At 29.3% G+C, this 24,852-nt stretch overlaps 3 protein-coding genes across 4 annotated transcripts in view; 2 read left to right on the plus strand and 1 right to left on the minus strand.

The window, feature by feature from the left end:
• LOC117182685 overlaps positions 1-4,666 on the plus strand; it is a 40,370-nt gene extending 35,704 nt beyond the window's left edge. Inside the window, exons 13-14 of the mRNA XM_033375789.1 lie at positions 211-527; positions 4,099-4,666. Coding sequence (XP_033231680.1) covers positions 211-527; positions 4,099-4,316 — 535 coding nt within the window. The 3' untranslated portion in view covers positions 4,317-4,666. The remainder of the gene's footprint in view (positions 1-210; positions 528-4,098) is intronic.
• On the minus strand, positions 4,564-12,548 carry LOC117183145 (transmembrane emp24 domain-containing protein 5). Of its 2 annotated transcripts, XM_033376352.1 has the most exons (5): positions 12,445-12,548; positions 12,228-12,385; positions 7,610-7,806; positions 7,470-7,536; positions 4,564-5,363 (listed from the first exon to the last, which is right to left on the minus strand). In XM_033376352.1, exons 2-5 carry the CDS (start codon positions 12,315-12,317, stop codon positions 5,133-5,135), a joined length of 585 nt encoding a protein of 194 aa, XP_033232243.1. In that variant the 5' UTR covers positions 12,318-12,385; positions 12,445-12,548; the 3' UTR covers positions 4,564-5,132. The 2 variants fall into 2 exon arrangements, with proteins under 2 accessions (XP_033232243.1, XP_033232242.1); XM_033376351.1 differs by having other exon boundaries at positions 12,228-12,533.
• Positions 12,549-14,834: 2,286 nt separating this feature from the next.
• Positions 14,835-24,852, plus strand: part of LOC117167303 (piwi-like protein Siwi) — a 21,905-nt gene continuing 11,887 nt past the window's right edge. Inside the window, exons 1-5 of the mRNA XM_033352136.1 lie at positions 14,835-14,931; positions 20,251-20,452; positions 23,067-23,148; positions 23,245-23,337; positions 23,421-23,632. Of these exons, the coding sequence (XP_033208027.1) occupies positions 20,258-20,452; positions 23,067-23,148; positions 23,245-23,337; positions 23,421-23,632 (582 nt within the window). The 5' untranslated portion in view covers positions 14,835-14,931; positions 20,251-20,257. The remainder of the gene's footprint in view (positions 14,932-20,250; positions 20,453-23,066; positions 23,149-23,244; positions 23,338-23,420; positions 23,633-24,852) is intronic.

The following is a 24,852-nucleotide window of genomic DNA, read 5'->3' on the forward strand; positions in this document are numbered from 1 at the left end:
TGAAACTACCCCTGCAGGCATTGGGGTTGAAAATTCAACCCCCCCTCACTTGGGGAGGGTTGGTAATCCTGGTCTATAAGTTTGTGGATTAACTACTGTTGAAACATGACTTTTTGAGTTAGAGCAGTTGAGGAATAATGCCCCATATAAAAGCCCTTTTTATGGATTCATTAAAAATTGTAATTGATTCATTAACAATTTGAATTGCAGTAGTCACGAGGATACCTACACGGTGATTGACACCTGCAAAAGGAATCTTGTCGCCCTGGAATCAGTTCCCGAAAATTCTCCATTTTCAGGTCGTCACGCGATGGTTTTAACGCTTCTCGAAAATCATTTAGAACGACAGGTCGAATACGTAATAACTTGTGATAGCGACACTGAAAAGGAAAGATGGCTGGATGCTGTTTCACCACCAAAATCAACTTTGGTTGGCGAGACTTTGTACGAATCCTGGGACTGTCCTCAAGTCATGGCACTTTATTCCTATTCCCCTGGACAACCGGACGAGTTAGCAATGCAACCAGGTAATTAAATATGTACCTTGACAATACAGGCTGTCTACTGAAATCCTGGAAAGAAATTCTCTGACAATTCTAGGTATATAAAGTTTTTACAGGTATAATTTTTCATAGTAAGGAGCCATCAAAATATTTCGCATTTTTTTAAACAATCGACTCGGAATATGTATACAGTTTCACGATTTTATTATAATATTCTTTTTCAGCTTCTAGAATTCAATTAATATGTGTAATTTAGAAAGCTCTGACAAATTATATTACATGATATTCTTAAATATATTAGCACCATCGATTAATTAATAATTGAATAATACTAAAAACATAATTAATTATTTCTCAAATGTGTACCTAAGGTCCATGAATTTCAATAATTTCAAACAAACTTTTACTTTCAAGATTAGAGTATTGATTTTTTAACAAGACAGATGAATTATTAACAAATTAGTTGAATTTTCTACCAAAAAGATTAATTTTCTAAAAGAAATGACGATTTTTCCAATATAATACATGAATTCTCAACCAAGTAATTGAATCTTTAACTAAAAAGAATATAATCACAGTTTTAACTAGAATGAAAAATCTTCAACTGAAAGAATCCAAATGAAGAAAAAAAGTTTAAGCAAAGGGGTTTAACTGTAAACCAACTTTAAAAAAATCAATTTTCAAACCAGAAGATTAATTTTCTACCAAAAAAAGACGATTTTAAAACAAAATACATGAATTTTCAGCGAAATAGCTAAATACTCAACTAAAAAAAAAACAACAAATTTCCAAACATATAGTTGAATTTTAAGCTAAAAAGATAAATTCTTAACCAAAACAATTAATCTTTAATGGGAATAATTGAATTTGCAATATAAAAGAATTTTCAGCGACAAAAAAATGACTTTTGAACCAAGAAAATTTCTACAAAAAAGTCCATTTTTTAACACGAATCTTTTAAAAAGTAGTTACATTTTCAAACAATGTGATGAATTTTTCACTAAAATGATGAACCTTGAACTGAAAGGGTTGAGTTTGTAACTAAAAAGATAAATTTTCAACCAAGAAGATTAATTTTTACTAAAAAAGACAAATTTTGGACTAAAAAAGAAAAATTTTCATCCAAAAATTGAATAGTTATATTTTCAGTAAAATTTTTTTTTAAATTAACTGATTAATTAACGTTTCATCTGGAATAGTTCAATTTTCCGTAACAAAAAATCATTATTAGCTAAAAAAATGAGTTTTCAATAAAATAGCTCATTTTTGAACCACAGTGATGAGGTTTCGATTTTGATTTTCAATCAAAAACATTTGAATAAATCCAAAAGAACATGTTTTCAACATGAGTTGATAAAAAATTGCAAACAAACTGTTCAATCTTCAAGCAAAACGATACATTTTTAACCAAGAATATTAATTTATATGAATTTTGAACTAGATACTAGGATTTTCAACTAAAAACTATATATTTTCTACTAAAATTAGAATATTTAATTTTTCAATCAAAAACATTAATTAAAAAAAAAAAACGAGATTTCAACAACATAGTTAAATACAGTCATATAAAGCTGCTTTTAAAAATAAGGAATCATTGTTCTATAATTTTGTATTGCAATTTTAAAAAATTAAGCACGCTCTCGAACAAATTCACTGACTTTGAAAAAAAATGCGGTTGACGTTTCCAGGTACAAAAAAGTTCCCATATAATTCCAAGTTTCACAGGTAGTGTAGGCACCCTGTAATAAAGTTATTACAGGGTGAATGTATTAATAAAAAAAAAAATTCCCAGTCATTTCCGTGTTTTTTCCTGGTTCGGAAACATTTTTCACGATCAACGAAATTGAAAAATTTGAACTCTAGCTAAACAAATTTCCATATTAAGTAATAAAACTGATCTGCAAATTAAAGCACCCAAGTGGAACTCTTGAATTTAAAACTTTTTAAATTGAAGTTTAAAAGTTTTTTGATTAAAAAATTTGTTATTCAAATATTCAATAATTTCCACGTACGAAATGGAATCTACTTACACTTTTCAACTGCAACATTTTTAATTAAATGCAATTAAACTGCCAGATAATTTTTTTTACTTTTATAAATCGTAGAGTTCAAAAAGGCAAATTCAGTTAAAAAATATAAACCCATGTTATCATTTTTAATTATCTAAATTAAAGAAGCAATTATTGAATTTAAACATTTTCCAAATTTTATCGTTTTAAGCAGTTTGTACCTAGAAATATTAAAAATTGAACAGTTACATTTTTTATAAACTAAGAACTTCTGAAATTTAAAGTTAAATTATTTTTATTGTAAATAGTTTTAAAATCCTTAAGATGCTTCAAAATTTTATTTCAAAATCTTGAAAAATGTGCATGTTGTTTTACATTTTTTCACATATTAAATTTTTTTTCAGAAATTCTAATTCGAACTTTTCCTAAAAATTGTCCTATCATTTTTATTAATTCCTACCAAATAACAAAAAAATTCCTTAAAATCTGCCACAATCATTTTTCACAAATTTGGCAAGCTTTCTAAATATTAACTTGAAATTAATTTTTCAAAATAAAAAATCTTTTTGATAATTTTTCTGTCATCGTTTAAATCATTTGAAATCATTAAAAAATGTTAAAAAATGTTGCATTTTTTTAAAATTCTAAAAATGTCTCCAACTTACTCAATTTTTTTCTAAGAATAATAAGTGTTCAATTGTTATTTATGCATCGAAATTCAACAATTTGACTCACAAATTAAGTTTTTTTTAATAGAACAATTTAAAATTTCACGTTCAAAGTTTTGTTTTTAATATTTCATATATAATTACTGATTTTAAATGAACAGTCAGATATTTCTAAATATTAAGTAATTGTTTTTTTTTTCCTAATTAAAATGTTTCAAATTGAATGGTTTGAAAGTGGAATATTTTAGACTCAAACAAAAGTTGAAATTTAATAAAAGCCTTCAATTATGAATATATTATTTTAAAGTTATTTTTTTAAATTGAAAATAGTTTATAAATTTTCAATTGGGTGTTTAGATTTCTTTAGCTAATAATACTTTCCAATTGAAACATTTCAAATCTTAACGTTAAAATCTGGAAATTCTCAAATTGTAAACTGATTCCGAATCATCTTGTAAAATTATTATTCACTTTTTAATCCGAAAAATCATTTATTAATATCACAGGTGATCAACTAAAAATATTTCTTATCCAAAATCTTCGATTTCAAACGCTTCTAATTTCTAATTGTTTAAGTCTTTCAAATTGCATTAAAATTTTTTTAAAATTATTATATAGGTTAAAAAATTAAAATGAAACATTTTTAAAGTGAAAGATTTTCGAATTCCGCATTTTAAACTTATTTGAAAATGATAGAAATTTAACCAATCACTTAAAAAATTATTTAAATCAAAGGTGGACATATTTTGTTTCTAAAAATTTGTAAAGTTCCCGATGAAAAAATAAATTCACTGTCATTTCCCGGTTTTCCCCGGTCTCATGAAATTCCCGGTTTCCGGGTCCACCCTGTATTAATAAGTTAAATTATGTCTGGTTTTCTTCCTAATTTATTAACTCTGTTTTGTTTATAACTTACAGGAGATGTGATAAACGTCTCAAGAAAAATGGCTGATGGATGGTATCACGGAGAAAAATTATTGGACGGCGAACAAGGCTGGTTTCCTGGGAATTACTCGAAAGAAGTTGCTTCCGAACATGTTCGAGCGAGAAATTTAAAACAGAGGCATCGCCTCCTGGCTTTGAGTGGAAGTGTCTTGCAAAGAAGAGCCAAACAATCCATGGCCATACACGGATAAAAATAGGGTACTAAGAGTTAGAAAAGGTTGTAATGTTACTATAAATTATTCGAATCTGTACAGTTTTTTAAAAACAATTTACAAGAAAAGTATACTTGTATAATAACTACGAGCTTTTTGATTCTGTCAAACCTTGTCTTTCAAAATACAATAATTTTTTTCTTGTAAAATAGAAATCACGACTGTCTCCCATTTTTGGGTCAGGAGTTTAGTAATAAGCGTTTGGTGTAACAAAAGTAAATCTCAATTTATTATTTTCCTTGTATAAACACGCTTTATTTATAAATACACCCAAGCTGTTCCGTAATATATATGTACTTCTCTTTCTAGAAATATAGACTCAATGTATGAAAAAAGGTTTCATACCTCCATTCGCACAAAAGCAGGAATATTTGACAAAATTGTGTGTGTGTGTGTAGTCAGCCTTAAAAGAAAATGGAATGAGATACGCAAATCATGCTGGAACTCAGTCAAATAATTCGTCAACGAAATTGTATTAAGTACCCCAATCAACTTAAAAAAAGATTACTGGACTTGTTTTAGACTCAAGAAACTTGTACTGTCTTTTCAACTGCAATTTTTAGTCTAAAGTTTTAATTCTCATTTTGTATTGGCTGCAATTTTAATTTAGATGCCCGATTGTAAATTGATATTTTTGGAAACCCAGTAGTCTTTCCTTAGTATTTCATGATCTCTTTGATCTTTTTAATCTCATTAAATATAAAGAACATATCACAAAACCTAGTAAAGGCGTTGAGGTGATACAAAAAATGGTCCATTGAAAATGACTCAAAATTAAAACAATCCGCGTGAAAATTATATTCGCACTCGCGAATATCCGGAGGGCCTTTCTTCGAATAGTTTTCTCACAAAGTAAACCTGTAAAACTGTAGTTGCAGTGATTACAATCAATTGTGCGACAGACCAGTTTTGAACGTACGCGTTATTGTCGATTAGTAAATTCAAGTCTCTTGCTTCACGACCTCGACTTATATGCTGAGTCTGCAACATTTCGTTAATGTTCTTCTCTACGTTCATGATAGTGTTCTGAAATTTTTTTAAAATGTTAATTACGGTGACAGGAAAAGGGCGCGTCCATATATTACATGATATTAGTGGGGGGGGGGGGGGGGGGGGGGGGGGGGGGGGGCTGGCAAACTTCACAAAGTTTCACATAGGAGTCACAATATTACCTACAAAATAATGCTTAATATTTGCATTTTTAACAAATAGTTTAATTTTTAAGCCAAAAAGACGATTTTTTTTTAATATATTTGATTTTTACGCTCAAAAAGATTATTTTTGTACTATAAAAAATGAATTTTCAATAAAACAGTTAAGTTTTCAACGAAATAGTTAATTTTCTAACTAAAGAAGATAAATTTTCAACCAAACATGAAATAGTTCAATTCGCAGTGAACAATTAATTTTCAATCAGAAAAAAACAAATAATTATTAACCAGATCAATTCAACGTTAAAAGAACAAATATAAGCGAAATAGTTGAATCCTCAACCATTTTTAATTAATTTTTTACATGAATTTTTTACAAAGTAGTTAAATCTTAAACCAAAGAGTGGATTTTTCAACAACAAAAATGAATTTTCAACGACAAATGCTATTATTTTCAACAACAAAAAAACTATTTTAATTTTAAATTAAAAAAAAAAACATCTGAACTTAACTGAAAAAAATCAAATTTTAACAAAATACATCAATTTTAAATAGAAAGCATCACTTTTCCATTTAAAATATCAATTTTCAACAAAAAATGGAATGGTTATATTTTTATTTAGCAAAATTATTTCTTAAACAAAACAAAATTTGTTAGCAAAATTGATAAATTTTTAAACAAAAAAACGAATTTTCAATTGAAATTATAAATTTTCAACTCAAAAAATTTAATTTTGGTGAAAGGAGAATTTTCGACTTGAAGGTTGATTTGTAACCAGAAAAATTAATTTTCTACAACAACAATAAAACGAATTATCAGCAAAATACATTAATTTTCAACAAAGCATTTGAATTTATAACTAAACGAAGATGAATTTTCTACTGAATTGTTAATTTTTAACTAAAAAGATAAATTTTCAACCAAAAATGGAAAAATTGAATTTAAATTTTAAAAAATTACTGTTTAATTGAAAATGAAACGAATTTGCAACAAAATAGTTAAAGTGTCAAACAAAGAGATGAATATTTAATAAAACAATTTAATTGTTAACAAAGTAGTTCAATCTTCAACCAAGTAATTGAATTTTCGATGAAGACAGATGAATTTTGAACAAAATAGTTGGATTTTCAACAAAGCGATTACATTTTCAACAAAATGGTAGAATTTTTAACCAAGGGAGGCAAAATTCTAAAATAAGAATAGAATGATAGACTCCTCAATAACAAGAAATTTGCTTTTAAGCAAGAATAGTTCGATTTTCTTATTGGGTTCTCTTAATTCAATTCACATCTAAGCGAAAAAACGGAAAAATTCTTGAAAAAGATAAAAAAGAGAGGAATATAGGGAAGCGTATAAAATATGAAAATTATTTGCAAACTTATCAAGTTATTATTTAATTTGCAACGTTCCAAAGAAAGCGATCTTTCGCAAAGTTCGCAAACTTTGTTGAAATTTATCATCAGGAAACGTACTAAACAAAGTTCTCAAATAAAAAATGGTTAAAATTATTTAATTAAAAGTATATTGATACCTATATCAAATCGTTTCAACTCATTATCCAGTGTTCGATAAACGTTTGTATAAAATTACGCTGATATTTCATATTTAAAAATTGGAGCGGGGCCAGCCTCAGTGTTACATGACACTTTGAGGGGGGGGGGGGGGGGGGGGGGGGGGGGGGGGGGGGGGCAAAATTTCACAAGAGATTGGTGATTAAAGATTCACGAAAAATAGCATCGAAAAATATGTGGACGCTCCCAAATGATTAAAAATGATGAAAATATTAGAATTGATAAGAAGAGATCATTCGAGTTCCAATCGGGTACAAAACTACGATTTTTGCCGACGCAATGTTCACGAAACGTCGTCAAAATTCGTAACTTTGCAAGCGATTGGAACCCGAAATATCTCTTAATTAAAATGAATCATCGTAAAAGATTAAAATCTATTAAAATATTATAATTATATTAGAAAACATACGGTGAAATTCTCCACTGACAGATTCATCTCTTCAAGTTCCTTTGTGAACTTTTCCCATTGATCGTATCTATAATTTAAAAATTGAAGTAATTAGAAGAGAGTTTGCAGTTTTTGAAAGGACAAAGGAACACAAAAATTACCTAATCACGGTGATGTACAAATTTACGAGCTTGCCAGCAAATCGTGAGAACTGATTGTCGATGCAAACACTGTAGTAACCACCAGCTGTTGATTGATCCTGATAATCCGCATTGGCTTTCCATTGATAAGGATGAACTATTTCTCCTGTGGGGTTTCTTACGGCGAAGCCTGCTTTTCCATCTCCTCCTCGAAGAACCTGTAATTTAGAAAATTCACGAATTTAGAACGAATAAACTCTGATTGATTTCACAAGAGTTTAATACTTACTTATTTCACATTTTTTATAGAAATCGAGACAGTTGTGAAGTTTTGTGAGAAAGTGAATAATGGTACCTGACTTTACCCTAATAGCACGAAACGTTCCCTGATCGCGTAAAATATTCACCGCTTGAGAGCGTTCCAGGAATGTTCCACTTGGGTCTGAGGTTATTTTTATTTATTATTGTTATTTTTATTTATTATTGTTATTTTTAACAACAATTATCTCTTAAGCCGTCAGCCATAGGTAAAAATAGATGTCATTTTTGAGTTTTGAGTACCGCATATTTTTGTAATATGTTATCCATATCATAAACTAACATCCATTTTGACCTATAACTTATGGTTTATCGGATATTCATTAATAACAATAAAAATAACGATAATTTTTTTTGAACATTTCAGTGGAATCTTTTCAATCGGACATTTTACACGCTCATAAAACGTTAGGAAGGAGCTGAATTAAATGTGAAACGAATTTTTAATTAAATAGAATATTTTTTCAAACAAAGAGATGCATTTTTAACTGAAATGATGATTTTTCAACCGAAAAATACATTTTTGATCAAGTTGTTTAGCTTTTAACCAACAAGGTTGATTTTCTGAAAAAAAAGAAGATTCAACAATATAAATAAATATTTAGCTTACAAAGCAAACGCCTTGAAACAAAAATGATATAGTTCAATTTTCAGTTTAAAAAAAAATGTTTAAGAACACAAAAAAAAACAATTGTCAACAAAATAGTTTAATTTTTCAACAAAAAAATGAATTTACTACCACAAAAGATGAGTTTAAAACAAAAGAATTCAATTTTCACGTTAAGAAGTCTAACGCTTCAGAAAACATTTGACTTAAAATTTTGGTTAAAATTTCAAACAAAGAAGACGAATGTTTAACAAAATAGTTTTATTTTCAAACAAATAGTTGGACTTGCAAGACAAAAGGTTAATTTTTAATCATGAAAGGTGAACTTTCAACAGAAAAAAAAAACAAATTTTTTTTACAAAAAAAAAAAAAAGATTAATTTTGAATGAAAAGAACGAATTTTCTATCTGAAAATACGAATGTGCACAAAAACCGTTGAATATTCAACTGAAAAAGATGACTTAAAAAAAAAACAGTTGAATGTTCAATAAAATAATTAAATTTTCAACCAAAAAGTAGAATTTTTAACCGAAAGCGCGATGTTAAGCTCTCGCGCTTCGCGCTCGTTTTCGTACGTTTAATGCGTACACTATAACTACTTTGTTCGAATATTATAAATATTATAACTTAAATTGAAAATTGTGATTTAAACTTTTGAGGAATTATAGCCATAAATTGTAACTGAATTTTTTTCCGATTAGTTTTTAAAGAAGGTTCTCAAAGCACCTACAGCTTTGACGATTACATTCTCATTACGAAACTCGTGCTTCGCGCTCGATAAGTTGTATCCAATTAAAAAACGTAATCAAAATAATTTGTAAATATTGTTTAAATATACTAAAAACAACGCTTCAAACTTACGGATCTCTTAAATGGAAAATTGCATATTTTTGAAAACGATTAAACTTTTCGAAGTTTTGTATAATAGAGAAATTTCATAAGAATAGTTTCGAAATACATATATTATATTGCTGGTAGAAATTTGGATTCATATTTCTTAACCTATTAACAAAAATTTCTTATTCTTTTTTTTGGAAATTTTGAAAAGCATATAAATTTATTAATTTTTCTTGAATTTAAAAATGTCGACGATAAATTGCAAGTCTTTTTGCCGTGTAACAGAAAATTGGCAAAAATTTCTATAACTTATCAAATAAAATTTTCTTCAAATTTTGAAAAAGCTCCAACTTTTTGTATTTTTGTCTAATCGACAAATGTAACTGAAGAAGTAACAAATGTAACCTTAAGAAGTTTTTTAAAGGCTGCCTCGGGTGGATAAATCCTTCAGAAGTTAGCGTGGTTACAACATTCAGGTAACCATACATACAGACAGACAACGACGAAATTTTATGAGTTTCAATCTCTGTGCGTGCCAAAACGTAATGATCCGTTAAAAACCAGAGATCGAAAATTTGGACAATTACATTACACTCCCATGAATGAAAATGTAAAAATGATTGCATTATCAACCAGAAGGTTGTATTTTAAGAAAAAAGACAGTTGGATTCTCAACCCGAAATGTTGAATTGTAATCATAAAGTTGAATTCTCAAAGAAAAAGTAAAAAAGTCAATGGTTGATATTTTAATTAAGAAAAATAAATGAAGCAAAAATGGAAATGTTATATTTTCAGTACAAAAAGAAAGAATTATTAACAAAATAAACAATTCTTCAACCGGGGATAAATTTTGAACTAAAATTATAAATAAAAAAAAATGTAAGAAAATAATTTAATTTTCAACCAAAAAAAGATGAATTTCTAACACAAGAGATGATTTTTTATACAAAAGAGTTAAGTTTTCAACTTTCACTTTAAAAATTTGAAAGTTTAAAACAAAATTGACTTTTTAACCGAAAAGATGAATTTTCAACAAAAAAGATAATTATCAATCAATAGAGATAAATTTTGAATCGAATAGTTAATTATAGCCAAAATTATTTTGAATCAAACCGTTGCATTTAAAACAAAATAGTTCAACTTTCAAATAAAAAAGAAGAATGTTTAAGAAAACAGTTGAATTTTTAAAGAAATGTTTGATTTTTCAGCCTGAATATATCAATTTTCAATCAAATGGTCGAATTTTCTATTAAAAATATGAGAAATAACAACCCAGTTGAATTTTCAACCATGAAATTTTAATTTTTAACAATATAGTTGAATTTTCCACGAAAACATTAATTTCCAATGAAGCCAAATGATTTTTAAAAAATAATTAATTTTCAAACAAACGATCGAATTTTCAAAAAAACAATGACAAAACTTTAACCAAAAACTGTTGCAGTTTCAACGAAAATGGAGAATTTGTAATCCAAAGTGACGAATTTTCTATCTAAAACACGAATGTACAACAAAACAGTTGAATTTTTAACCAACAGATCAATTTTGAATTCGCATTTTTAATGAAAAGTTTGATTTTTCAGTTTGAAAAGATCAATTGTCGACCAAATGGTCGAAATTTCTATTAAAAATACGAGTGCATAATAAAACAGTATAATTTTCAACCAAGAAAGATGAATTTATATTAAATTGTTGAATTTTCGACAAAAAGTTAATTTTTAATGAAGAGATGAATTGTCAAAAAATATGAATGTATAACAAAAAGGTGAATTTTTCACCAAAAACTTGACTTTTTGATAAAACAGTTGAATTATTATCAAAACAAAAAGATCAAACTTTAGGTAGTCTATTACGTGGCCGTACGTTTCACAAAAAATTGGATTTTAACAATATAGTAGAATTTTTTTACAAAATAATGAAGTTTTCAACGAAATAGTATCTTTTTTAACCAAAGAGATCAATTCTGAACCTAAAATATAATAGTAATTTAACCAAAAACAATTAAGTTTCAACAAAAAATATTTGAATTTTCTTATTGGGTTCTATTAATCCAGTTCGCATTAGAAAAAGAGGAAGATTCTTGAAAACAGGAGAAAATCTTTTAAAAAAGGCGAAAATAGGAAAAAGAGTGTGAGGCCCGCTGTACTAATACCTAAAACTGCAAACTGTAAAAAAATAAAACAAATTTTGCAACAATCGAATATTATACATTCCACTTTTTATGATATCAGTACGTTATATACGAATTCGTTACTTGACACGTGTTGCTTTCTAACTAGCACAATTTATGAATGCTACAGGTTGCTCGTTCTGAAACCGCAAATTATTGTCAATGATTGCAAATTTTTATTTTTAAACAAATTTGCTTACGAACGCATAAAATCATCATAAAAAATAAACTAAATGCACCTTGGACACACATTTTTCCTTATTAAAAAAAAACATATTTAAAAATACCGAACATAATCTTTTTACAAAGAATATATTTATAGAATATTATAAGACCTTGACACATGCAATAAATATGATCAATTATTCTAAAAAAAATCAGTAGACAAATTTTTAAATAATAAATAAAACATGAAATTTATAAATCAAAAACGAAAAATATTCATAACTAAAAAGTAGAAATTTTACGAATAAGACAAGCAAGAAAAAGTAAAAGAAAAAATAAGTTTTAATTTATTAATTTATTCATAAATTGCCACTTGTCTCCATATGGAATTAAAATAAGTGTAACTCGCTCCATTTTTGTATCAGGTGTAGATCACTTTCCAGGAAAACAAATTTCACTGGTCGAGTGTCTCATTTGTTTTCATTGAGAAAAAAGCGACAACAACGTAGAAAACACCGGAAAAGTGAAATTTGGAAAATTACCTGGAAGCTAACGTAGAAAGTGGCACCGGGATTCACATATTGAAAGTAGCAATCTTCTTTTCCCGGGTCGATGTGAACTTTATAATCCATTGCTACCGCTGGTAGGGTTTCATACCATGGCTTTGCAATTTCGGTTTTCGCCAGGGTGACGATAAACCCTGCGAAAACCATACAATAACTTAAAAGCATTGCACGAAATTTGTTACCATCACCTTACCTCAGACACATTTCCTAAAAACACTCATGTCTTGTGACAAGTGGGCTACTCAGGGGGGGCCACAGGCCTGCTTTCGAAATATTTTTATCGTTTGTCAAGGTGTGAGGTATTCAGGTATGTCCAAAATTCTGCCTCTTGCGCATGTTATGCGCATCTTTCTATACGAACGGAAGTAATCTTATTGGTCAATTTTCAGCGGAAAAATTCGAATAAATGAAATTGCAAATATTCCCAGAATATTATCTTCGTATTATACATTAGACAGGATTCAGAGATGGGAGACAATAAAACTTTCTACTGAAACATGGAAAATTTCATGACATAATGAAACGTTTAATTAGACAAAAGTTTCGCAATATGTTAAATTCAATTTTAAACACTTTAATTTTTCTAACATTTCAATTTAAAATATTGCAATTTTAACAAATCAGTTTAATTTTTAAGGAAACAGTTGAATTTTCAACCCAAAATATCAATTTTCAAGTCAGATGATTAATTTTCTACAAAACAGGACAAATTTTCAACAAAATAGATGAATGTTTGATAAGACAATTACATTTTCTAAACAAAAAATGTAAACCGATTAATTTTCAAATCTGTAAATTTAAATCAGTTAAAAATTTTAACAATTTTAATCCGTAACTGAATTCTAGCTATCGATCAACTATTTTCACTGATAAACGAGTAATTTTATCATTGAAAAATAGCTGATTTAGAGCTACAATTTAGTCACTAATTGATATTAGTGAAAATTTTAGTGATTAAAATTTACAGAGAACTAAACAGAAGCATTTCGACAAAAAAATGAAATTTCTACCTAAAGAGATAAATTTACAACTAAGAAGTTACATATTGAATAATCAAATGTTGAGTCAAAAAGTTAATTTTTCAATAAAAACGAAACAATTTTTAAACAAATTAATTACATTTTCAACTGAAGAAATGCATTTTCAACTAAAATCCTAAGTTCCTCACCAAAAAATGAATTTTTAACCAAGTAGTTAAACTTTAAACCAAATAGTTGATTTTTCAAACAAACAAGATGAATTCTCAACATAAATAGTAAAAAGTTAGTTTTTTAACTAAGAAATATTTTTATTTTATTGAAACAGTCGAATTAACAAAAAGGCGATTTTCAACAAAATGGTTGAATTCTCGATCAAAACAGTTTAATTTACAACTAAAAAATAAATTGTCAAACAAAGACGATTTGTTCTTCAAGAAAGTAAACAAATATGAATTAAATTGTTGAATTTTTAAATCAAACAAATGATTTTTTTATAGAGCAGTTGAATTTTCAAGAAAAAATTCAATTTTCAAATAGTTGAATTGTAAACAAAGCCGTTGAGATTTTAACAAGAACAATAAGTTTTTAACCAAATTATTGCATTTTCGACAAAATAATTACCTTTTCACCATGTAATTAAATTTTTTACAAAATTGTCTAATTTTCCACAAAAAAAGTTTTTCAACAAAAAAGTTACAGTTAGGTTATAGATATAGATTGTCAACTAAAATGAACGAGAAAACTTAAATCTTAAGTCAGAAAAATCAATTTTTAAGCGAAAAAGAAACGAATTGCAAACAAAAAGGTTGCTCTTTCATTTTACAAGACAATAAGTGTTCCTACCCTCCATATTTTAATTAAAGAAAAGGTTTTTTATCGATAACGGGAGGACAAAATTATTTTTGAACAAAGTGGTTGCGATTAATAAACAAACTAACAAATAGGAATTTCTATTCATATTAGAAAAGCACTTAATTTTCCACTGCACACTTTTTTATTGTGGACTCCATAAACATTTTAGGCCTGTGCAGGACTCAATATTTATATTAATTTATTTTAATCTTAACTGGTAAAATACATATTTTCGTTGAGTTAAGGGAAAAGAGAAAAGAAAGAGATTATAATATTAATTTTAATACAATACATTTGAATGCATTCCAAAAAGATTTATAATTAATCATGATAATATTTCAGAAGATTATAGAAAATGTTGCTAAAGAGGCTGGAAGTCATGTATTGAAAGAGGGTAGAGGGGAAGAAAGCTGGATTTTGCCGGAAATTAAAGTACATGACAAAATTTAAAACATCAAAATTCGGATAAATGTCTATTATTTCCCTATATTTACGATTTAAATACGAGCGTGTATGAGTGCCTTCAAATAAAAATAAAATCCGTTATTTGAGACAATAAGTATTATCTGTGAGTACATTTTTACCATATATTTTTGCAAATTTCGTAAAATATTAAAAAAAAGATATTAAAAACGAATATGATTTTAATACATTTGTAATGCGTAGGTGCCCTGAAGATGGCAGCACTAAGCTCCACGCATGCGCTGCTACGACCTTAGATTTTCTGACATGCGCATTGAGCCGGTACCGGAACGAAATCACGAAAACTGCAAAACTCAGCAAAACTGCAAAACGCACAAAACCACGCCGCACGTCTCTTGGTGCGGACGCCACACTGCAGTTTTGATGTAAGTAAACGCATTGAATTGACCAATAGCATGTTTAATTTGTCTGAAATAACCGATGCATTCATTAAGAGTCAATCTATTTACTGTCATTTACTGCTCATGTATCGTCAAATCTTTTATTCGTAATACGTGCACCTACATCGCATCTCAAAAACTGCAAGTTTTCTATAGAAATGAAATCTTACAATTTACCTTTTAGTATCTGAAATTAATAGATAATTTCATCAAATTCAAAGTGATTATTTTATTAGATCAATCTTTTAATATTTAATTCATGTTTAATCGTTTTTGATTGTTAATTGTAATTCGCAAGACGCAAATTTAAATTTTTAGGCCTGTAGTTTCAGACAGTCGCCATTAATTATTCCAACCCGACAAATTTTCAAGGTTTATGCCAATTTTGTACAAGATTTTTTAAACAAAGTAGGAATTCAGAATCAATTTTATCCCTTGTTCGTAAGCATGGTGGAAAATAAAAGCGAGAAATTGGTTTATAATATAGATTTATTAACAATAACAAACAATTTTGTGCATTTGGTTTAACCTGCAAATTAATAATGAGATTGCAAATATGTGAGATTTTGATTTGTTCTGTTTCTTTTAGCTGTTACGATAATTCATTTTTTGTATTTGTCCTGAGATACATGTAAAAATCGCAGGATATATTTTTGTATATTTTTTATTTCTGCTAATTTTAGAGGAACAAAATATTTTCGCGAAATCCATGAGTTGTTTTGGAAGGTTTTCCTTCACGTGAAAAAAAAATCCGCGCGAAATTGGTTTGGAAATTCGCCACGTGGGATCCATCGAGATATCCACGCGTTTTTCGCAGGAATTATTTTCACTTTGGCAAAATATCTTTGACTTGTGTATCGTATTGAAGAAAATTGTTTCTAATAGAGTTTTTTTACTGTGTTTATATTGCTTTGAATCATTTTAGTTTTGGAAAAATAAATATTTCTATCTAGAGTTGTTAGAGAATAAAGAATGCCCTTGTTTTGTTAACGCCTCTGCCTCCTCTCAGATTCTAGGAATTTAAATTCTAACGGTTATTTGGTTTCACGCTTGACGCGACAGATTCAGGCGGTTAATAGTTTCACAAGTTTTTTTTGCATCCAGAGTGAAGTTTTGTGTCATGGGGAACGAACAGCGTTAATTGATACAAATGTTTCCTTAAAATGAACGATTAAATGCATACCGACTGCGAATTGATATATACTTACAGTACTATAAATAAACAACCAGATCGCAAAATAACTGGACCTGTGTGGCTTTCGTAAAGACCTAGACTAGAAAATAACTTATTTTATTTAAAATGTTTTTTAGTTTATTTAAAAAATATATTTAGATATATTTTTGAGTCTAGAACCCCTGAATTAAAATTTTTCATTAATAAAGATTTTATTTTTAGCTAAAAAAAACTGTTCTTCTGTGCGTCTGCGCATACCTTTTCAAATATTTTTATTATCCTTACCTTATTATCCCAGGTAAGCCACCCTTAACGCCTCACCCGATACAAGTTTAATGTTTATGTTTACGATACTATTTACCCAAATTAACCCTCATTCTGAAATTATTTCTGAGAAACTCATATAATGACACAGTTCTAAATATTTTTATTATTAAATATACATTGGCCGAATTCATTTTAAATCCGACAGGCAATTCATCAGAAGTCACAGAATCATTTGTCACTCAAATATGTTGTTTTTCAAAGAAGACAATTTTATGGTGTGATAAAAAATCAGACTGCTTTCAACAGTTTGAATAACGTGTTGGTAAAAAATAATTAGGTTAGTTAAAAAACATGAAAAGTATCTGTTGTTTTAATAAAGCCGACTTCAAAGGATAATTTTTGATTTAAAAAGTATTTAAATCTGTTAAATTATATTCTCCCTTTTTTGTCATAATACCATCAAGTTTTATTGTTAAGACAATATACATTTCAAAGGGCTTCATCCATATTTTCGCAGAAATCTAAAAAACAACGTGAGATAAAAGAAATTTTCAACAGGCGTTCTAAAACTTTTTCAGAGAAGGACGAATGTTGAAAAGGACGAATGTTGAAAAGAATAAATAAAAATATCACTTTTAACAAAAGCTTGGACCTTTTTTTGATAATTTGTATTTTTAATTTTTTTAATTAACAAATTGATTTTTTTGGAAGTATTGAATATATGAAAAATCATATTGGATTAAGGAGGTATTGACCGCCAGTCGTATTACGTGCGTAATGCTTTGGGAAGGGGGGTGTCTTTCTGAAGATAAGTATTGTGACTCACATTGTGGGGGGAAAAATGGGTGGCGAAATGTCTACAAACTAAAGAGGAAACAATTTATTTACAATTTTACTTTGTGAAGCTATTTGAAGTTTTTTCCTGTTACATTTCTTTTCTCTTTACAATGCAGGTAACTTTGCTAAGTACTTGAGCTTAGGAACCTAAACAGCTGGCTGCACTTCAGTTTTATTAGGGTCGTTTCCAGGAACCTGAAAAATAGATCCAAAACAGATAATCGTTAAAAAGGTGTGACGGACAGTACAAATTTGTTTGAACTTATGTGCCAAATTTACGACTTTTCAAACTGAAAATAATTTTCAACTTGAAAGAACTTGAATTGAAATATTGAAGTTTAAAATTCAAGCTGTGAACGCTGAAAGCTACAAATTTTGACGTTTAAAGTACTAGAATTACTTATCTGTCCAAAAAATTGATTTACCTAAATTGTTGTAAATATTATAGTGAAAACTCCAACAGGAAAACAATTTTTAAAATATAGGACAAAATACATGTTGCAGGTAAAGGTTTCATCTTTCCTTATAAAGAGGATTGAAGTTTTCAGTCGATAAACAATTATTTTCCAACAATTGAAAGATTTAAATAGTACCATTATCTTACGCTCACTTTAGAATACTAAACTTTGAGTGCATGTAACTCTAAAAATACAGTACAAAAAATCTGCAATATATATATTTCTTTGATCCTTTCTGTACACAATTGTAAAATTTTCGACAATAATGGTTATTTTTGATTGAGTTAATAACAAAAGAGTAGTGAGATGTCATCACCGAACCTAATAAATGCAGGGGATCAGTCTTGAATTTAATAGCAAAGTTTTGTTTACAATGTTTTTTTTGTTCCTCGGAAAATGCAAAGGGATTTTCGATTATCAAAGCATCCACACTCACAGCAGGAGACCTTGCCTGCACTACTACGTCTTTCTGGAACACTTACTCCCATTGTGAGTGCTTTTCTGTGAATAATCATTTTCCGAAGAATAATTGTTTAAATGTTTAAGCGCAATTTTTTGCTCATTGAAACTCCACACGCCATTTTCAGTAGCCAAAAAATGTGCAATTTTTTTCAAGAATTATCTTGTAGGTTTTTTAGTTTCGGAGATAACACCCCCCTACTGTTGTTTTATCAAATTATAAAAATGACTATTTCCAGCTCTAAGTTTCACGATTTTGCACGAAAAGAATTAAAGAATTTCACTGATTTTTGTAACGTATTTTCAGGGATTCAAGCTTGAGTATTCTAAATTATTGTAAACTATATTAATATAGATAAAAACTACATTTGCAGCATGTTCTTTGTCCCATATTTTCGATTTTTTTCTGGTGAGATTTTCCTTTAATCTGTACAAAAATTGAGATAATATGGCTACTTTATGTATTCAAACTTTAAAATTCCGAAAATTGATGTATGTTTAATATACATTTTTTATTATAAATTTTTTCTGAAAAAAATGACAATCCTTAAAATATAAAAAGATGAATTTAGTCAATATTTTATGCATTGGCACTTTTCATGTTGACGTAAACCTTGAAGGGTTAATTCAGGTAGTTTTTTTACTTGGGAACATTATAAATTTAAGGGTATTTTTGAAAATCCACACAAGAGTGATCAAATTGTCGGTTATATCCAAGATATTTCTATTTTTTATAAGGCGGAATTGTAAGAAAAATAAGTTTAAATAATAAAAATGAAATATAAGCATTGTTTTGCTTACCTTCGTCTCCATAAACTCTGTAGTTATTAGTCTGACTTTTATCTATAAAATATATGCAATATAAAATAAAACAGGGTCGTGTTCACAAAATAAGAATCTATGATCGCAGGATGTCTCTGACATTCAAATGAAAAGTTGAGTGGTTTCATATATTTCAGTAATCTAATTCTTATACAGAACAGGGAATATTATGGGAAAAAACAAAATTCTCACTTGGAATGTGGAATTTTGTTATAAAAGTATTATAATTCTTACTTGGGACAGGGGATTTCAGTAAAGAATTATAATTTGACTTTGAACTGAAATTTTTTTCCATGAAACGGAATTTTTTGAAAGTACGTTTAATTCCGATGTATAAGAAAATAATTACACAACAAATTATCTGATATTTCAACTCAGAATTATAATTCTGTTCCAAATTAGAAATCTTTTTAAATGTTTGGAAACCTTTTAAGCTCTTTTAAAATGACGGGAAAAATAGTTATTGACCTGGAGAAAACCCGGAATGGAGCGAAAAAAAAATAATTTGGTCTAAGGGGACCAGGCAATCTTAATTTGGGCAACAATTCTAAAAGTCGGCATGTTTAAGAATATCCAGGAATTTAGTGGCCGGAAAATGCAACAACCCTGTATATTGAACCAAGTTCAGAAATTAATTCGACAGGAAGGGACAGGGATGAAGTAAGCACTTTTAAGACGTGTTCAAACTCGCCGGAAACTGTCATCATTGCTTACGGCCTTATGTTACACATCACTGATGTGTCGATGAGTAGGCCACCATAAAATTTAGATTGCATAGTAACGAAATAAGTGTTCTAAAAAATAATATTACAAAAGTCTGGTTATGAGGCAAATAACCTGTGTAAGTTTAAAATTGACGTAACTTTCGAGATGACCCCTCCCTCCTAAAGGCGTTATGTATTTTTTGACGCTCACAAGTTCTAAACATTTTTTTAGCATACACCAAACTCTCGTTTTCAGTCCACTGTCGGGGGTTGCCTTCAAATAACCTTGGGCTTTTTTTGGGGGATCGAAACGTAAACAGTGAGGGCCGCCGGACCCATTTCCAATTGGAAATATATCTACATATGTAATGTCGCAACCGCTCTCGCCCTGCTCCCATGAGAAAGTGCGGGAGCCACCAGTTCTAGGAAGGCCGAGAACGGGGTGAGTGAAAGCGAGAGTTTGGTATACTTAAAACCGGGATCGTTTGAATCTTCAAGAAATTGAATTGTATAATGTTAAAAATGTAGATCTAAATAAAGACTTAATTTGAGGCTTTTAAGTTTTACAAAATTTATTTTAAAGTTGAAAGATGGATAAACCGGGTGGTCGGGGAACTCCCCGCGGCAAAGGGCGAGGCAAAAGAGAGCCGCAGCAACAATCGGCACAGGCGTCGTCGCAGCCTGCTGCAACACAATCGCCGTCAGCTTCAAAAGCGTGGAACAAGAGGCCCCAACAACCCCCCCAACCGCAACAACAGCCTACTCAACCACAACCAGGAGGAAAAGTAAGTACATATACAATTATTTTCTTTTAAAAGTTTCTAACTGCAAAACTTTTTAATGTTAACCAGAACTGCCACACAGTTATTCGCTTTTTTCCCAAATCACTTTTTAGTCACACGATCACTTTAGTCGGCACTTCTTTCATTTTTTTCCACTCTGAATTTTCTGAATGCACCTTGAATTTTACAAAAATTAATTAAATATATATTTTTTAATTAGTTTAAATTCATTTATATTTCATACCAAAACTTTTCATAAATAAGTAAAAATCATTCAATTATCTTCAATTCTTTTGAATTTGCCAGGCATTTCTTTAAATCCACTTGGATTCTTCTAAATCCACTCATTTCTACTATATACGATGGATTTTGGTTCATAGTTTATAAATTCACCTCAAGTCGTACAAACTCACCTTGAATTGTTCGGCATTTTACTCAAAGCTTTTGAATTCTCTTGACTTCTTCTGAATTCCAAATTTAATGAATTCAATTTAATGTTTTTTAATTGACTATTTCATCGAATTCTTCTCTTTTTCCTTAAAGTTATATAGATTCAATCGAATTTTCTTTAATTCGTTTTTTTGCAATTCAGTTAAACTCTGTTGAATTTGTTCTGAATTTTATTCACTCCCATTTTATAAAATTCTATGAAAACTTTGATTTTTAATATTTTTTTCAAATTCTTATGAATTTCATCTGTCTCTTAAATTATTCTCAAATTACTCCAACTTCACTGAAATCAGTGGAATATTGTTATTTTTTACTTTTTTCAACAAATTTGGAGTATACTCTGAATTCTTTGAGATGTTTTAGAATTCTTCGGAATTCTCTTGGTATTAATAGCTCTCGCTTATTTTGAAATAACTTAAATCTTCTAAATTCCAGTTGAATTCCTATGGATTTGACAAGATTCATATTCGTTAATTCTATTCACTCCCATTTATTTGAATACAATGGGGGTTTATTTTGATTTCGTATGAATTTGATCGATTTTTCTTGATTTCTTCGCTATTTCAATTCACTTGAATTTGATAGACTTCATCGAATCCTTCTGTTTCCCCTTAATTCGTTGGTTTTGTTTATTTTTTAAATTGTTTTTTCAATGTATTCAATTTCTTCTTCATGAATTTTGTTAACTTTCATTTAACACAATTTTATGGATATTTTACGACTTTTTAAATTTTGTTCAGTTATATTCTTTCAAATTCTTATGCATATCATCAGTCAAATTTTTCTGAATTCTTGAATGTTCACTTCATTTTGACTGGAATCAGTGATTTTTTTCAACTCATTTTGAATTAAATTCTTTTAAAAAATTGAATTCTTCGGAACTCTCTTGATTCTATGTAATATTCATCATTCACTCAATTCTACTTCAGGAAAAAAGTTTGCCAGGGTTAATGAGGTAGCTGTCAGGGAAAATAGAAATTGATGTTTTGATATTATTTTGAAAGCACTTTCTAATATCAATATAAAAATATTTTCTCAATGTACATTATTTAAAAATAGAATTCGATTCTTAGTTTTTTTTATTTGTAGTTACTTTTTTATTGATTTAAGCGAATTTTTCTGGCTTGTTTCACTATTTTGCTTGGCACATTATTGAAACCTTATTTGCTTTTGTAATACTTTCCTGGCGGGGAAATTCATCTGAATTTCAGGGAAATTAGAAAATTCAATATAGTGGCCATCCTGTTTTTTATATTCGTTCTAAAGCTGTGTTCAATCCTCTGGTCACACCCCCATTTTTTCGATCACGGGAAACACTCTTGTTCAATGTGGCCATAAACACTTTTTGGTGGACTACCATTTCACAAATACTCAAGCGAGCAACTTGAAAAAAATTCACTGATATTCTTTAAACATTGCAGAATCAATTCATGAAATTTAAAGGTGCAATTAGAATCATTCGCACATCGAGAAAATTATACAAGAAAAGTTTCTCTAGAAATTTGAATTACAAATTAGACACGCTTGGAAATCAAATTGGGTTTCCAAGCGTGTATGCATTTTTATTAAAAATTCTAGTAAATTACTTCACACATCTAGCTCCGAAGGTTAAACTTACTGTGAATTCTTAAGCATTTTATTAAATTCTTTTACATTCGTGCCATAGTTACTGAAATCAGTGGAATACTTCAATTTTTTCAATTCACTTAGTTTTTAAAAATCACGTTCTATTTTTACGAATGTCATCGAATTCTTCTCGCTTCCCGCAAATTTCACTAAATTCACTCGAATTTGATTTAATTGATTGCTTATTTTTTTAATTTATCATAAATTCCTTCAAATTCACCTGAAATTCTTTTATATTTGATATAATTATTTTGTATTTAAAAGAACATTGATTACATTATTATTGCACATCAGAAACTTAAGTCAATTTTCATGACTGTTTCAGTTTAAAAATAAGTCATATCAATCTCTTTGCGGAAATTCACATTTGCGTGGCTTCTCATTCGGCTTTACAATTGTTATTTGTTTAAAAACGGCAGATAAATCGCTAGAATCTCTCTTATTATTCCTTTAATCCTCATACATTTGTTTTTGAACACTTAAACTGACTTTAACTCATAATTTTCCCTGAATTTGATAGATACCAAATTAAATTTTGCAGCAATCTCCACAAAAATCTAGAGGCGCTGGCGATCAGTCCGGAGCTGGCGCTGTTCGAAAACAAATGTCGCAATTGTCCATTGGTGCGTAACATATTTTCATAAATCCCTTATAAAGTCAAAAGTTCTCGAAGAGAAAAAGTCGATATTGTGTTTACATTAAAATTATATTTTTATTAGGTGGGTCAGGGGACGCTAGAGAGCCGCCGAGGAAAGTATTTGAAAAACCGGAAATCTTAAAGACACGGCCGGAGCATGTTCCAAATAAAAAAGGTACACAGAACTTTTAAAGCGACATTTTGTGCCACATATGACTCCTTTATAAATTATTACTAAATTAAAATATATTTTCGTAGGAACCTATGGAAAACTAGTTAAATTAGATACAAATTACTTCCGATTTAATGCAAACAACAATTGGTCCCTCTATCAGTATAGGGTCGATTTCATTCCCAATGACGAGAGAACTCCCGTAAAGAGGAGACTCTTCAACCGAATACCCGACACTTTATTTGTACCGAATATTTTCGACGGCAATGTACTAACTACAATTCACTATCATCCTGAGGTAAATTTCATTTTACAATATATTCGTAAACCATTCTCTTAACATAACCAGAGCGTCCCTTTCTGTAAAAACTGGAATTTTAATATGCCGGGAAAAGTCCGGAAATATCTGGATTTTTTTTTTTTTTTTAAGTCAGTGATTTTTTTCAAAAGCGTGCCTAATTTTTTTAAATCGCAATCTTAATTTGAATAACTATGGTTCTTCAATTCTAAAAGTATCTTTATATTACTGTATTTAAGGGCATGTGACACAGCTAAATACCTATAGTTGAGAAATGCAAGAACCGAAAGAAAACTACGTTTAAGTACAAATCTTAATAATAAAAGATGTAAAAAAAAAATATTTCAACTATCAATTTTATCGGCATCAGCCGGTAACGTTGTACACGAAAATAGGAGCCCTGGCGGCCACTAGACGAGGCTCTAGAGGGTTCGTATATATCGTGTACGTTACCGGCTGATGCCGATGGAATTGATAGTTGAATTTTTTTTACATGTTTTATTATTAAGCTTTGTACTTAAACGTAGTTTTCTTTCGGCTCTTGCATTTTTCAAAGTTTGAGAGGGGCCATCCATATACCACGTGGACAATTTAGGGGGGAGGGGAAAATTCCAAGCTTGTCCACGAGGGGGACCGGGGGGGGGGGGGGGGTCGAGCTAGAATCCACGTGGACACACATTTCCCTAAATCTGTGGAAAATATACTGAAATGAGACAAGGTATACTCTATGTATACCCCAATTTTTATATTGTGCTCACGACAATTCTATGGATGTCATTTTAGTACTCACTAAAATTTCAGATTCTTTTGTTCTCATAGTCAACAGTTCGAAATTCCTTGACTGACTAACAGCTGTTGGTGTATTTTGCAACAATTTATCGTTAAGCTCATCAAAAATTCGAGTGAAAAAACGTCATTTTAGTATTCTTCAAACACACGGGCAATGATTATTTGGATGCTAAAAACTAACAATAAGTTTGACTGGCAGCTCCTGACTGGTGCCAAAGTTAACTGGCAGACTGTCAAACATGTAAAATATATCGAGTGAAAAAACGTCATTTTAGTGCTCTTCAAACCCATTGAGGATGATTGTTTGGATGCTAAAAACTAACAATAAGTTTGACTGGCAGCTCCTGAGTAGTGCCAAAGTTGACTGACATTTTAATCAGCAACCGGCTGAAAGTTTTGTCCTTTTCATTAACTAAAATATTAATTTATAG

This window comes from Belonocnema kinseyi, chromosome 2, assembly GCF_010883055.1.
Source record: "Belonocnema kinseyi isolate 2016_QV_RU_SX_M_011 chromosome 2, B_treatae_v1, whole genome shotgun sequence".
In the NCBI taxonomy this organism is placed as follows: domain Eukaryota; kingdom Metazoa; phylum Arthropoda; class Insecta; order Hymenoptera; family Cynipidae; genus Belonocnema; species Belonocnema kinseyi.